Raw genomic sequence first — 15,619 nt, 5'->3', positions numbered from 1 at the left:
GGACGGATAAAATATCGCAGTGTAAAATATTGTGCGTTCCTAATAAAAAGACAATCCTCATCCATGTCTACCAGTAGCTTCGTGACCAACCGTCTCACCTGTAGTTTTGTTTCTCTCCGCCGATCTGGAAGCGGTCGTATAGCGAGAAGGCCTGGTGTCCGTCCCAGTCGGTCAGCTCCACGCGGAGGGCGTACTGCCTCTGGCTGGTCAACTGGTAAACATACTCGTTCCCCAACCAGTGCTCTGCCGGCAGGCTGCCGAAACCCTGGAGTAAAAAGGAAGAGGAGCCCAACAATCAGCGTGGAAACAGTGCAGGGAAACCTTCTTTACAAAATCACGGACGAGATGTTACTCATTACGATCTCCACTCTTAATCTAGAACGATTATATCTCAACACGAGAGGGCTGCGGATGGATTGGAGTTATTCTCAGTCATTACTCAGAGCATCCCAGCATTCCTTTCCATTCCTCCACATCTCAGGGAATAGGCCGCACACATTACTCACAGTGTATATTAACGTGCAACGGGTCATGTTTGATCCGAGTGGCTCCCGGTCACGGGCAAAGTGCTCCTGACAGCGGCAAAGGGCAGCGGATTGTAGAGGGGGGGGGGGGGGGATATTGTGAAGCGGGATGACATTACAGGTCTGACGGGACAGTTTGAACTGGCCCATTAAAGATCGGGAAAGAGGGGGCCGAGGAGAAGCCAGGCAGCAGTGTGTGTTTGTGCTGAGCGTGTGTGGCGATGAGGAATGGGAAGGAGGGAAAGTAAATACGAGGCATTCCTCGAGCCTGAGGCATGTCCTGCCGAGTGGGTGGAAGAGAAAGTGACTGGAGCCCATTATTGCTTGTTCTTTCCCTTTTTTTCCCTCCCTCACTCTTCTTTCTCCAGAATTGAACTCACTCCCGGTGAGATGCCTCCTCCTGACTGTCGTCCAGCTCGGTCCGAAGCCACCGACCGTGAGTGCGGTTATAAAAAAACACTGGCTGGATAAAAAAAGGCTCGGTGTTGTGTTCCTTTGTTGTGGTTCCGGTTCCTCGCGAGATGCCTCACACGCAAACCTGATCACAATCACTCAGCTCAGAAGCGCTGAGGGGACGGCTCGTCACATTGTTGGACCGAGCGCTTAGTTTATACTTCGCTAAAAGCTCTTTGTCGGTGAGAAAAGATGCTGTAAACATCGAACGCTGGAGATGTCAGGATCTGTTGGACATGAAAAGATAAACTCGAAATACCGAGAGAGTCCAATCCAGTTCTTAACGTCTTCTATTGGACCGAGCTCCGTTCATCGGCGCCAGCCTTTATGTTCTTTTGAATGTTATTTAATGATATCTAACTATCTCAATGTGTTCAAAGACAATGCATCTGAATTGATTATTTTTTAAGTTGCTTTGATCAAGTTTCCATTCGCACCACTTCAGAGTGGCAGGACCGATTTCAACTGATATTTAATAATTTAAACATATCATTTCAAGTGTGTATTCAAACTTTTAGCCGACTATATAAACCGTTTTTTACACGTTGGGCCTTTTTTGCAATCTTGGAACTCATTGGACGAGATATCCGGGTGAAGGCTTTTTCTTCCGATTAACACTTAAAAAACGGAAAATAATACCCGGTGGGATCAGAGATTGCTTTTCCGCCGATGAAATCCCTCTTTAGTGTTCACCTGCCAACGCCGCTCCAACACCAATAGTCATTTCCACACGGAGTACAAAGCAGAACGCTTCCACAAATTTGCCTCAGAGGGCTGTGTACAGATTGTAAAGCCCTCTGAGGCAAATTTGTAATTTGTGAGAATGGGCTATACAAAATAAACTGAATTGAATTCCAATACCAAAGATCTCGTCACCTTGGCCGACATATTCGTATGCATCCGTTATAGATATGTTCGTAGAGATGAGCCTTTTCACACCCCTAAGCCAAGTTCGAATGAAGAATACGATGTACCTTAAAGTTGATTTTAAACTTGACGTTTCAGTTTTAGACTCGACTCTGAATGTGCCGTTTAGCCCTGAAAGTCCCGCTGGATCGCGCAGGTCAGGAAACGGAGGCTGCGAAAGAAAAACTGATCGAGTGAACAAATGTTGCGCCGTTTTTTTTTAACACCTTTTGTTTGTCTTTTCACAGAATAAGATAAAGAAAACACACTTGGCTTTGCGTATTCGTTGCGGTGTATTAATTTGATGCAGTTAGTTTCTGTTTCACATTGCAAGCCTTATAAAAAAATACTATCCATGATATATCGACGTCCTGTCGTCATAGCTATACTCTGAATGGACTGTTTTGGAGACGGTCTCTTCCTCTCTCATCCTCGAGGCTGGTGATCGGCTTACCGCCGACTGTGGATCCACTTGTAAAAAACTACATGAGCTTTTCCCACTTTGACCCCTGGAAACTGCACAAGCACTCCACCCCCAAGGTGCGTTCAGGGACTGGAGAGCGCTGCGCTACGAGCACCATTTTCACATGCTGATAAGACGGAAGAGTGAGTTGCGAATATGATTTTGCGAGGTCCCCTGTGATGTGTGGTCTCCTGGTTATGTGATTATTATAAACATCAGATGGTCCTAAGTTCACAATGTGCTCTGCATCCCCGTTGCCAAGCGTCTCTCCGTGGTCCCACGAAGAAACAAACACGTCAGTCGTTACTGAAAGATTTACAAATCCTCCAAGACCGGCGATTAAATCAGCGACTGTAAACGTCGGCCAAGGTCCGTGAGCGTGCCCTTCGTGTACCGCAATCAGCGTCAGAAATACACGAGGGCAAAGGGCAAAACTGCCCCTAAGAAATATAATTTTGCCCCCGATATCACGAGGAGAAGGGCAAAAAATGCCCCATAATTTTCTCTAATAGTTATGTTAATTTAATAGTGTTTTGTTTTGTTCTTTGTTGGATGTGTCTTGTCTGTATTGCCTGTGCTAGGTAAAAAATAAATAAATAAGTAATTAAAAAAAAACTAAGAAATAAGTTGAATTTGTTAATAGTTGTATTAAGAATTAATAACCACAAATAAATAGGAATACAATTGAAAATCGAAGAAAACACTTTTAATCTGTAGATTACTGCCTGATAGTCGTATTATTGGCCTTTTTATGACATTTGCTCATATCCTGTAGGCCTAAATAAGTATATTTATAATTTTTTAACAAAGGCTAAATGTTATTTCACAAGTTTTAATAAGTGCCCCCATTTATTTTTAAATGCCCCCCAAAAAATATATAAATTTCCTACCCTGACCGCAATGCACTCGCCGCTCTCTCCGACACCTGTTCAAGAGCTCCAGGGTTTCCACTCTTATTATCATCATTATCTCCACCAGCCAGTGGCATACCTGCAAACTTGTCACCTTTCGGTGAAATTCACCGTTTTGAACTCAAAATAGGTCATCCACGTGAATTGTGGAGATCCGAAGAGTTTTTTTGTTTTGTTGGGGGGGGGGGGGGGGGGGTTACCTGGCCAGCTGCCGTTGAGATTGCAGTGAGACGCGGAGAAAAGTTTGAAGTGGTGCTCTTCTTTGCAATAAAACATCTTTGATGGGACGCGTCTCGGCCAATCAGCGTTCAGATGTCGACATCGTTTGGGGGTTCAGGTTAGCTTGAATGTTAGCCCGCTACATCTACTCCTGTCACGCTGCACGGTGTAGCGATGCTAACAAAGTACCCGTACGTTAAACACGATGTGATTTAGCATGTTTTTAGTATCGATACTTCATTAAGAGAGCGATCAGAGCGCACGCGCTGCTCCGTGTCGAGCTGTCTGCGCACACTGCGCTGCGCAGCTCACAGCGAGAGAAGTGGCGCAGCTTTAGAGACTTCGGCTTAAAGAATAAAAAGATGCCAGAAGTGAAATGTTTCAGTCTGTAAAGTTGTGTAACTCTCCAGCTGCTCATCCTGATGAACTGTGGATCATCTGGTCAGAGACTAACGGCCTCATAGTGTATAATCAATGCTATGATGGAACCATGTAGTTTCATTCATATCTGGTTGTATGAATACTCATATTACTGTCATTTGTTAAGTGTTGAAAAAGTTGGTAAAAAGTGAACCATACAGATGTTTTATTTATTACTATTATAGATATATATACCAGTCTCGTATTAATGGTACCATATTGTTTTTATGGTATTGTATTGAATTCTGGTATCGGGTATCATGATATTTATGGCAGGTATGTAATATGTATAGAAGTTATAATATGAGTATCGTGACAAACAGGTAGAGACAGAACAGATTCAGGGAAAAGTCCATGAGGACTGTTCAGGCAAAAAAAAGGAAGTTGGTTCATGAATGACTTTAACCATATTATATATAATGACAATGTATATTTGTTATTATTATCATTACAGGGCTGAGTCAGAGCGGAGGACCTTTTGTTCTTAAACTGTTTATTATCATTATTTAGATTTGTGGTCAGAACAATAAAATGACTGTAGTTGTGGTTCTAAAAGCTTTGAGGCTTCAAACAACGTGGATGTGGTGACAAAAAAAAAATCACTGTACCCCCCTTTCATTGTTAAGTTTTCTTTGTTATCTTTCGCTGCCATCTCAACAGGGAGATTCTATACGCCGTCGTTTGAAAGGGGCGAGAGGGAGACACACAGCACGGCTCTAGCCCTCGCATATCTTTATTGTCTTTATTTTACCTTTCAAAGCTTTTTACAAGTGTTCAGTCCCAGTTTAGTGCTCTAAGTCAATCTAAGTTGGGATTCCTCCGCTTGTATTGTCCCGCAAACAAAAGTTATCTTTTTTTCCCCGCTGAACATCGAGAGCAGACGGGGGGGAGGAAGTCATTAAACTGGCAAACACAAAGCAGATTACACGGGGTGGAATGAACACACTTCCATTGGACAATGAACTCTCGGCCCGTGGAAGGTACACACCGTTAATTTTTGCTGACTTACAGAGCAAACACAAGCGCTGCGGCCGCCAGCAATAACACAAATCCAACCCGCCGTCTCAACGCCGCCGCGGCTCTGAGATGTTAAACACCCTCAATGCAAATACGCAGACAATTCTCCCTGATGACAAACAGATGACACACCTGGCACGGCGCTGCTGAGACTAAACAAACGTGTGTGTTTGCACATTTTAGGCAATAATTTCCCCCCGGTTGGAAAAAAAAGGAAGAATAACAGCAAGTCCCCGAAGCCTCGGCGGAGGAGGAGGAGGAGGAGGAGGAGAGGAAGTCTCAGACGCCCGAGACAATATTGCCAGCACAGCAACGACGGGGGGCGGGAGGGGGAGGGGCTATCTGCCTCTTAGCGTTCAGCGTGTTACGCTATTTGTCATAATTTGAAACAGGATGCGTTGCTCATTGACCACATTACGGATAATTGAATGTTTTTTATCTCCATTTCTGCCCGTGTGTTGACCCCACTGTCTTCGGACCATTAGAATAGATACAAGATGTGTGTTAGAAAGAGGTCAGTGTTCAGTACCAAGAGATATGAGTGTCTGCATACCAGACAAGTGTGTGTGTGTGTGTGTGTGCGTGTGTGTCTCGTCTCACCATCTTGTACTCCTTCCACGTTCTCTGGAAGTCCAGGCCGCCGTCTTCTCTGCGCTGGATGACCGTCCATCCACCGCCGGCTGTTTCCATGTTGCAATACACCTACACGATTGCAAAAGGGAGGAGGATGGGAATAAAAAAAGAGATGCATAAAGAGGCGATGGAACAATGACAGCACTCATGTAACGATCCAGCGGAGGAATCCAACAGGACTTAACAAACAACGAAGGGTCACTCGGGCAATTATTTGTTTCTTTTTAAAGACACTCCTTTTCCCAGCTTTCCGCGATGAATCATCCTCGGGAATGCGACGTATCCGTGTCCTCCTCAGAGTTAATCAGCGTCTCCTTATCCCACGGCGGCCGCTCCCCGGAGATGTACCTCATCGGGCGGCCGCTTCGCTGCCGGATCAAAGTGGAGGTCCTCGGTGTAACGTGGCCCTTAACCCCGGAGCCGATTGCGTGTCAGCCGATAACGCGGGGCTGTTGCTCTATCGGCGCTGTCGCTCTTTGTTTTGAGGAGACCCCGGGGCGGCGTGGAGAAGGTCTCTCACCTCAGCCAGCCCACGCAGCTGAACACACACCAGCGCGGCCTGGGTACAATTAAGGAAGTGGCCTTGACAGAGGCGCCGTTTCGCCCGAGACGAGCTCATCGCTCATGGCATGCGTGCGCAAACTTGTTTGCAATGTAGGACCGACACAACGCCGAGAGTGTGCGGGAGCTGACGATAACGCAGCAGGGGTGGAAATAACTCGACCGAACGTCTCGTCGCGAAGACGAGACTCGCGAGCGTCCGCTCGGGGAGTGAAAGTCGGCCACCCGGAGGCTTCGGATGGGCGCGAGGCCAAGGACGCTCACGTGCCGAGGCCTCGCCACCAGGCGCCGGCGCACGAGCGTGATGCGCAGTATCGTGTTCCACGTCTCAAGTTGCGTGAAAGTTGGTTCCCGTCGGTTTTTGTTTGCGTCTCTCAAGAGACGTTTTGCGTTTGTTTACGGCGGACCGGCAGAAGTCCGATCGCAATTCTACAAATTACTTAAAAGGTGGCAAATTGGCGGTAAAGCTTTCCCCTGAATATCCATCCCTGCACCCATTCTCACGCAGCCCATGCAGCGGAGTCGAAGGACGACTTCTGCGATCAGCCCAGCAGCGCCACGCTTGAGTTTTAGGGACAGAAGTCCGCACACGAGAACCTCGTGCCGACCTCCTGACCTATTAAATCATCGTTCCCATCAATCAAGCCTATGTAAGCACAGTGGAGAGGTTGAGAACACACACACACACACATTTGCACAATTGTCACCATCGTGATACGCTCAGTGTCCACTTTCACCCCCCACCCCACCCCCACAAAGCTGCCAGCTGTATTTTCAGTTTCCCAGATCCCGTGTGAGCCGCCTGTGAACGAGCGGCCCGGAGGTGATGAAGAGGCAGACATTTCTTTTCACGTTTACAGTTGCCGTTGCGTGAGGTATCGTGAGGTATCGTGACTTCTTCCCACCTTCTTGGTCTCCTGAGAGTTGATCTGGATGGTGTAGACGCCGCTCTTTCGGAAGCCCGCCTGGTGGAGGTAGGCGCAGTCGCGGAACTTCTTCTCCTCGTCCGCCACCTTCGTGCTGTTGGGTACGGCTGCGGGCGTGAAAGAAATCACACAGAAAACAGAGTTGAGCTACCGGAAGCTCCGCAGAGACAACTCAAGCACGAGCACGGCGACTCTTTTCAGCAACTGGGTTTTGTTTTCGATTCGGATTGTTATGATCTCTACCGGCCAGCGCTTCAAAGGAGCCGTTTGACGTTTCTGGAAAAATGCTTATTGACTTTTCTCGCCCGGCGTAAGGTGAGACGATCGATGCCACTCGGAGGCGTGAGAGATTTTGTTGCCACATATGCCGCAGCTGTCGGTCAGAAACACGACACGAGCAATTTTACACTTAGACTGACAGGACGCTGACGCTCAGGTGTTAAAACATTCTGGGACAAATTAAGGGATCAAATAAACAATTCATATGGAGACAAAAAAAAAGCATTCCACCCCCAAAAAAACTTCGCTATAACATTTTGTACCTTCCATGCAACCCTGTGTGTGAGACGAGAACGGAGGACGTGGTTCTCCAACAGTAAGTGAAATCACAGATTGAGAACATCGGGTCAATTTATCTCATTTCACAACTCAAGATCTCAGAGGGGGAAACATGAAAAGGAGTCGGAGGCGGGAGCTGGTCGCCTCACAGCGAGTATCTCGTAACGGCCCGGATGCCGTCTGAGGGAGACCGACTCGTTAGCGAGAGAGAAGCAGTTCATCGGCAGGATGATGCCCCCCCCCCACACACACACACTCGCCGACCAGCTGCATCCATTTCCATCTGCAGATAATTATGGCGGCACTATTTTGAAAACCAAGCAAGGGGCTAAGGACAAAATACTACAAGCTATAAATTTCCAGTTCCTGTTATAACAAGTGGTTTATATTTACCCTTTCCAAGCCCTTGTTACATTGATGGAAATTCCTTCCGGACTCCCCCCCCCCCCATCCCATCCCCCCGCCCCCCTCCCTTTCTCCCTTTTTTCACACCGTTGTTTACATCGTTGGAAGAGATGGGAAAAGAAGATGTCAGGGAAAAAAGCGAAACGTGTCAGCGAGCCTCCGCCACCGCTTTGATCCCCCCCCTGCTGCCCCCCCTTACCCGAGCGGGGAACATCCCGGTGGAAGCAGGGCGCTTATTTGGGTGTTCTCTCCGAGCGTTTTGACAAAGTATCGAGTGTCAGCGACAAGAATCTCCCGCTGTGACAGGTTGACCGAGTGGGCCCTCGCGCCCCGGACTCTAATACAACAAAGAGCGCCCCGCCAGGCGGTAATTTACCCCAAGCCGGCGGACAGCGTGGCACATTTTAGAGGCCGGGGGGGGGGGGGAGAAGACCTCGACAGAGGGGGTTGCTCTCTGGTACTCCATCCGTGACAGTGCGCACCATCGTTTCACAATCGACCTCGGAGATCGCGGCCCGCTCCAGTGTGTAGGAGCGGCTGCCCTCGAAACAGCGTGCCGCCCAGCTCTGCAAATATTATTTATGTCCCGATATTTATTTACAGAAAGATATTTTGTGGTTCAGCGGGGACTCGTATGCAGCAGGGGGTTCATGTGAAAGGCCCGGCGGGGGGGGCGAGGGGGGGTTTCGGGTGTTTGCATAAATCAGTGCCCTTGCCAAATGAGCCCCGAGTGCTCGGGCCCGAGGAGAACGGGCGAGTGGAGCTAAATGGACTGCCGCAGACATCGGCGCTCCCATGTGACCATAATCAGTCTCCACAGGCCGCGGAGAGTTTAAGTGATTCCATTCCGAGATGCGATGCTGTTCTCTGGTGGATTCATGAACACGAAGGATGCAGAGCGCTGTAAAACAACAGCGGCTCATTCCCACAGTACACTCGGCGACAGTGATGGGGTGTTCAAGATGGTGGATGGGGATTACGGTTATTGCGTGAAGACGTCTGCGTCGTATGCAAGAGAGTCAAGTTGTAAGTGTTTCATAATAGAAAGCCTACACTTGTGCCGGCGCAGCCCCGAGACGTAGAACACGGGAGACTAACTTTGGAGAGCAAATGCATTTTGTCAAAATCCTGAGATGGAAATATCATATATATATAATTATATATATATAAAATTATATATATATTTATATATATATATTTATATAGAACATGATATATATATTAATATATGTATATATGTTTATATATATGTAAAGACATTATGTCCAACACTGAGTTGGAGGCAAACATTCTTCTCTTAAGAGTTAAGTTGTGTTGAAAGATCTCCTGTTTGCGTCCGACAAAAATTTATTAATCTTAATGGGCTAATTTTCACCCTAAAATTTATAAATTTACCAACTGTGATGCTATCTACGTTCTCAAAAACATTGCTCTATTTCGTGCGTTTCAAAGAGACATGTGTGCAAACGCAACATACAATAAAACAGTCGAGTTCCCCTCTGCGAAAACAAAGGTTTCAGGAAGGTCACCGAGGTGACTCGCAATAACCGCACACTTTACAGGGTCCCTGAAACAATACGTGTCAACTCATTCTGCTGGTGGCTGAAGCAGAACAATAATCATGTGCAGCATTTGGAAATGTGGTCTGGTTTATCATGTCTAAATGAAGTGGTTTACAACCCACAATTATTATTATTTTTGTGGGGGAGGGGGTTTTGAGCCTGGGGCCCTGAAATGATTCCACTTTGTTTGACTCCTACTGAGTAAGCAGCTGTAAAAAGTTCATTCATCACGTGGGTATCATAGAACACTGTAAAACAAAATCATATTTATCAGCCTCCGGTGTAAAAACGAGTGTTCCTAAAAAGCTGATGTCCAATGCGTGGCTCATTGCACCCTAATGGGGTTTGGGTAATGATTACAACCTAAACAAGAGCCGCATCTGGCCACATCAGTTTGGGGGGGGGGGGGGGTTCATGGAGATTTAGTGTTAAAACGTACCTCTTCTAAATATCTGTAATATTCCCCTAACGCAACGTCAAAGACGATTTGAGTCGCTGCTTTAGAGGAAATGCTCGGGCTCAGTTTTCAAAACAGCGACTAATGCCAGCCGACGCCACTCCATCACACGCCACCCCCCCCACACCCCCTCTCAAAGGAAAACACTCATCCATCTGTCAAACAAACAAAAGCCCCCCTGAACATGGAAAACATAATATTAAGAAGTAGAAGAAGTAGAACTAGAAGAAGTAGAAGAAGAAGAAGTAGAACTAGAAGAATACATTTAAATAGAAGAAGAAGTAGAAGAAGTAGACAAAGTAAAAGAAAAAGTAGAGTCGAAGAAGTAGAAGTACTAGAAGAAGTAGAAAAAGAAGAAGAAGAAGTTGAAGAAGTAGAAGAAGAAGAAGAAGAAGCGTAGCTGCGTCTGCCCTGTCACATGATCGTTGAGGCCTACCGCCTCCTTTGCCTCCCTCGGATGGGACGTCCCCCAGGAGCTATTACAGTTTGACTTATTCAGGCTGGGGTGAAGAAAGTGGAGACCTCTGACCCCCCCCCCATACCGCCCTGCGCGTCCTCCTCAGCCTTCACGGAAAGAGGAAAAGACCAACCACAGAGCAGCGACCACGTTCCACATCGCCTCTCATTAAGACATCCACCAATCACGCACAGCGCCCCCCCCCCCCCCCCTCCACCTCCCGACCCTGGAAATGGCAGGAAAGGGTGTCAAAATAGAGGCTAGACGAGCATAAAACACAGAGAGTGTAATCACACTTGGCAAATTACAACGGCGGGTAGAAAAAAAAGAAAAAGAAAAAAGAAGAGAGAGAGAGAGCCAGAAGTGTCGCCCTTGAACATGAAGACGATACATAACGAGCAGCCAGGCCAAAGTGGTCTCCAGCGACCTCTGGCAATTAAATGTGACACACACACACAAATCCAGACTAAACAGGCGGGGAGAGCGAGCGAGGCCACCCGGGACCTTTTTTTCTCCTCCTCATTGGAACATTAAAATGACAAAAGAGGGAGCAGCCTGATGAATAGGAATCACGCGTTGTGATGTGCACTCGTCCGACACTGGCGACTCCCACGTGGCGTCACGTCTTTGGCGTTTCCCGTCTGTCGGGTAAACCTCTGTGGGGTCTCGAGTCACGTCTCCGCCGGAAATCCACAAATGTAAACGAAGCTCTCGTCAAATCTCCCGTGACCGATGGGATTCGAGACCGACGTCGGGATCAAGCGGGGTTCGGCGTTCTCATATCCGAGGGAGGGGTGAAGGAGTTCACCGCAGTCGACCGGGACGAGACGGGTCGCGCTGCCGTCGGGGTCAAACGTCGAAAGCCAGAAGGGAAATCCCTGGGTTTGGTATTTAACAGCAGCGAGTGGACTCGGAGGAATACGATAATCCTATTACTTCACAACTAGTTTTATTCAAGCAGTGTGCAAAACACTCTCTGAAGTCAGGCGTGAAAAGCGATACGCGCATCAAAAAGAAAGGAGCAGCGCGCTGGTTTACGAGAGGCACCGGACCTCTTTACCGGGAGCACGCCGGGTAACGGTGAGAACCGAGATTTAATAGACGGAGCGGGGTTTATTAGAACTGGTTACGCCCTAATTTCAAGAGGATTGTTAAATAGAAGATGGAAGTAGAAGAGGTTGTGTCATGATCCGGAGTTGTTGTGTCTCATTTTGAAGTCCCGTCTCTCGTGTCATCTGTTTCCCTGCACTTCCTGTCCCGGTGAGTGTCTGCCCTGTTCCTGATTGTTTCCACCTGTGTGATTGCTAGCCCCGCCCTCATTGTGTGCACCTGTGCCTCGTTACGCTGTGTATTTAGTCTGTGTCAACCCCTTATTCTGTGTCAGTTCGTCTCTAAACGTTTAGCTAGTAAAGACTTTTGTTTTTCGAATCCGACTACCTCGTCTAAAAGTCTGTTTTTGAGTCCTACTCCCCGTGGCTCCCACCCATTCCTTCACAGGTTGTAGCTCTAATATTTTACCAGAGGAAGGAAGTATGATCCAAAACAAGTCGAGTGCCGCCTCCTCAGCTTGGAACCGCCACACATTTAGCACATACATTTAGCTTAGCATATTTCTGGGTACGGGTCATCGCTAGTTAGCGTTAGCCACTAAACCAACGCTAACAGTGGGCGCAACCAGAAGTGCTTGTGTGGATTAAAATATTAAACCAAGCTGTGTTTTTTTAAACTCATGATTAATTGTAATGTCTTGTTCTATAATAATACATATGAAAGGTAAACATTCACAAGAGTGTGGATCCGTCTATAACCAATCAACTATTCTCCACTGAAACACAGATTTCTTCAACGGTCTTTATTACCTTCACATTGAAAATGCGGAAGGTAATGTTTTGATCGCCGTGTATTTATTTATTTATTTGTATGCGTGTTATTCGCATAAGTAAAAAAGTATTAAACCGAATCGCATGAAATTTGGTGGGATGATTGGTTATTATCCGGGGACCATTTGATTAGATTTTGGGATCGATCGGGTCAAAGGTCAAGGTCATGAAAAAGGTCAAAATCTTCTTGAATCGCATGAAATTTAGTGGGATGATTGGTTATTATCCGGGGACCATTTGATTCGATTTTGGGATCGATCGGGTCAAAGGTCATGGTCAAGGTCATGAAAAGGTCAACATCTTCTTTTTACCATAGCGCGGTCAATTTATATCCAATTGGCATGCAACTAATGCCAACATGTTCATAATTCAATGCCCAATCTTGTGATATGCGAAGGTATGCGCTCTACCGAGTGCCCATTCTAGTTATCTGAATGTATTTGTAACTTTTTTTTAGGGTTGAACCTGAGTCTGACCACAACGACAGCAGAATCGTTTTTTTCTAAATACTTGTATTCCCGCTCTGCATTTTCACAATCTGCAGTGGAAAAAATGTCTCTAAAAGGTCCCGTGTGGGGTATTGGTTCTGAACGTGGGCCACGTGGGGTCACACCGCACACATTCCTTTGCTATTGATTTCTTGTTTTTCACTCTGTAAAAAAGAAAAGAAAAGAATAGCGTCCTCATCTTAAACCATTCTTGGTATTTCTCCATCAGCTGCTGGGCTCAAGCGTTTCTCAGTGGCTTATCTTCTTTATCAGGCTTCTTCATTTGGTTCACCATTGTTCTGACACCTCTCACGGGTCGAGCCTTTCTTCTCCTCCATCCTCATCCACCAGGACGTGCGCTCGCTTGACAGCTATTGCGTGCGAGCGCATTCGCAATTTTCTCCGAACCTCTCAGGCTTTCCAGACTTTGACTTCCAGGTCACGTACCTCTATCTTTGGAGCAGAGGTTGATCAGGTTGTGGACCGTGTCCATCATCTCCTGCTGCTGCCTCTGCAGGGCCGTGCTGTTGCCCGTGGCCCGGTTCAGCTGCGTCTCCAGCTCCCCGATGACGCCGCTCTGCCTCCCCACCAGCGTGTGGAGACTCCCCTTCTCCTGCTTCAGTGTGTCCAGCTCCTCGCGGTGCCGGGTCTCCATCTGTAGCAACTTGCGCTCCAGCTGGCTGAGGGGAAAAGGACGGAAAAAAAGGAAGTGGAGTTTGTCATGGAAGACGAACGTGTGGCTAATAATCGAGGCATCCAAATCCGCTGGAACAGGGTTTGTTTTTACAGATTTAAATGGATTGAATATTGTTTTTGCAGTTTTTACTACGATAATACCAGAGACTTACTGATTATGTAACTTGCATCTCTCTCTCTTTTTATTTATTACCGCATTATAAATAGGGGTTAACAGACTAAAGCGGAATTTGTGGAATTCTTCCACCTTTGACATTTCTACTTCTTGCCTTTACTTTGTCATGGACACTATAATAAATGACAACCAATACGATATGCTATTTCCCAAAGAGCGTTATGGGAATACGAATACAAGAAGAGCGCATTACTGCAAATAATGATGTATGGGTTTGGTTGCTACGTGTTCTCCCAACACAATATCAACACACGCCTCGTCAGGGGGTAAATAAGTAAGCCCCTCCAGCTCGTGAGAATGTCCGAAAAGACGATATCGAGTGACTTCCAAACCACCAACTGATCACATGTACGACACGTACGAGATGGAATAAAGTCGTAATTGATGAAGCTTTGGGGAATAGCCCTGGAGAAATCTTTGGGAGTAAGCCTCAAGAATAAGTGGAGAGAGTCAGAATCACCGGAGACCGCGCTTTCAAATGGCGTTCCCTTTTTTAAAGCGATCCCTCCGCGGACACTGCAACGGGAGACGTGCACCAAACCCTTTTAAAAAACACTGCCTCATCTCGGACAATCCCGAGGCGGCAATCACAGTGCCTGATTTTGCAACAAATGCGCAGTGGTCCAACATGGAAAGCCCAGCTTCCTATTATGGATGTTGTATATACAACGGAATAATGGAGAGAATATGAGAGCTTTCTGAGGATTTTGGTCACGCAATCCCACCAGAGAACAGCGGTAAAGACTGGCTCTCCGTCTGAGGACACATCATCATTGTTTCCTTTAATCTATCTTTGCTGCAGTATGGTATGTGTGTGTGTGTGTGTGTTGTCTGTTTACCTGTTCTTGTCATGTAGCTTGCTGATCTCATTGGTCTGCACCATTAATTCTTTCTCCAACTTGTTAGTGGAGAGAGAATTTTCCAGCAGCTGGATCTCAAGCCTGGATGTCTGATTTAGAACCTGCCATGATAAGAAACACACATATACAATAGATCATGACTCCACATATTATATTTTAGTTATGGTATTACGGGCTAATATCATGCACATGTGCAACTTTTAAGAGAGACCCAAGAAACGCCAGGCTGTATTTAGGGCTTTGTAGACACTGGAGTTCACATATAAACCGTCCACTTTGTTTTCGTTTGCTCCGCGGCGTTCGCCCAACACATGGTAATACTTAAGAAGATATTCATCTCTGCTATGATTATCCTTCTTTTCATTTTTTTTACTTCGCAAACAGTTATCTTTTTAGTGCTGTGGCTAAAATGACCTGCCGCTTTCTTTCAAAACGATCCGTCCCCCCCTTCCTCAAACTCCTCCTCACAAATGAGTCCGAGAAGGCATCGCCATCGTCTTTTTGGGGCAGTTGAACATGGCGTAGTTGAGTTAATCGTGCATTAGATGGATCCTCTCTGTGTGTGTGTGTGTGTGTGTGTGTGTGTGTGTGTGTGTGTGTGTTTCAAGGCCTTACCTGCGTCTCAACGTACGTTAGCTTGCGCGTCTGTTCGGCCGTCTGAGAGAGGAGGTTGGTGCCCATTTCCAACATGGCTGCCGTGTGGTTGTGGACGGCGGTCTGCTGCAGCTGAGCCATCTCAGTCTTCATGCTCTCTTTGATGTAGTTCTCAATCTGCACCCAAAAAAACAACAAAAAACACACTGGTTAGAGATCACAGACGTACAGAACACAACAGAATGTAATGTACTTGTGGGTTTCAGTCAAATGGTCAAAAGGTGGTTTACAATGGTTCAAAACTTTGGAAGTTTTCCACTTCAGGATATAAATGAGTGGCTACACGGATGTTTTTGAGGCGTTGCTGTCATCCCCGAGTTTTAAGGATGCCTTAAAAAGTACCTCAATCGAGACACAACATGATCCAACTCGATTATTCAAATTCCTGTTGGGA

At 46.7% G+C, this 15,619-nt stretch overlaps 1 protein-coding gene across 1 annotated transcript in view; it reads right to left on the bottom strand.

The window, feature by feature from the left end:
• angpt1 (angiopoietin 1) overlaps positions 1–15,619 on the bottom strand; it is a 60,434-nt gene that overhangs the window by 18,097 nt on the left and 26,718 nt on the right. The window contains exons 2-7 of the mRNA XM_056414210.1: positions 15,187–15,342; positions 14,551–14,672; positions 13,288–13,520; positions 7,013–7,140; positions 5,514–5,615; positions 99–265 (exon numbers count right to left, since the gene is read on the bottom strand). Of these exons, the coding sequence (XP_056270185.1) occupies positions 99–265; positions 5,514–5,615; positions 7,013–7,140; positions 13,288–13,520; positions 14,551–14,672; positions 15,187–15,342 (908 nt within the window). The remainder of the gene's footprint in view (positions 1–98; positions 266–5,513; positions 5,616–7,012; positions 7,141–13,287; positions 13,521–14,550; positions 14,673–15,186; positions 15,343–15,619) is intronic.

The sequence above is a fragment of the Pseudoliparis swirei genome, chromosome 1 (assembly GCF_029220125.1).
Source record: "Pseudoliparis swirei isolate HS2019 ecotype Mariana Trench chromosome 1, NWPU_hadal_v1, whole genome shotgun sequence".
Lineage (NCBI taxonomy): Eukaryota > Metazoa > Chordata > Actinopteri > Perciformes > Liparidae > Pseudoliparis > Pseudoliparis swirei.
Note: the sequence above shows the minus strand (reverse complement) of the source record. Positions and strands in the feature narration are given on the sequence as shown.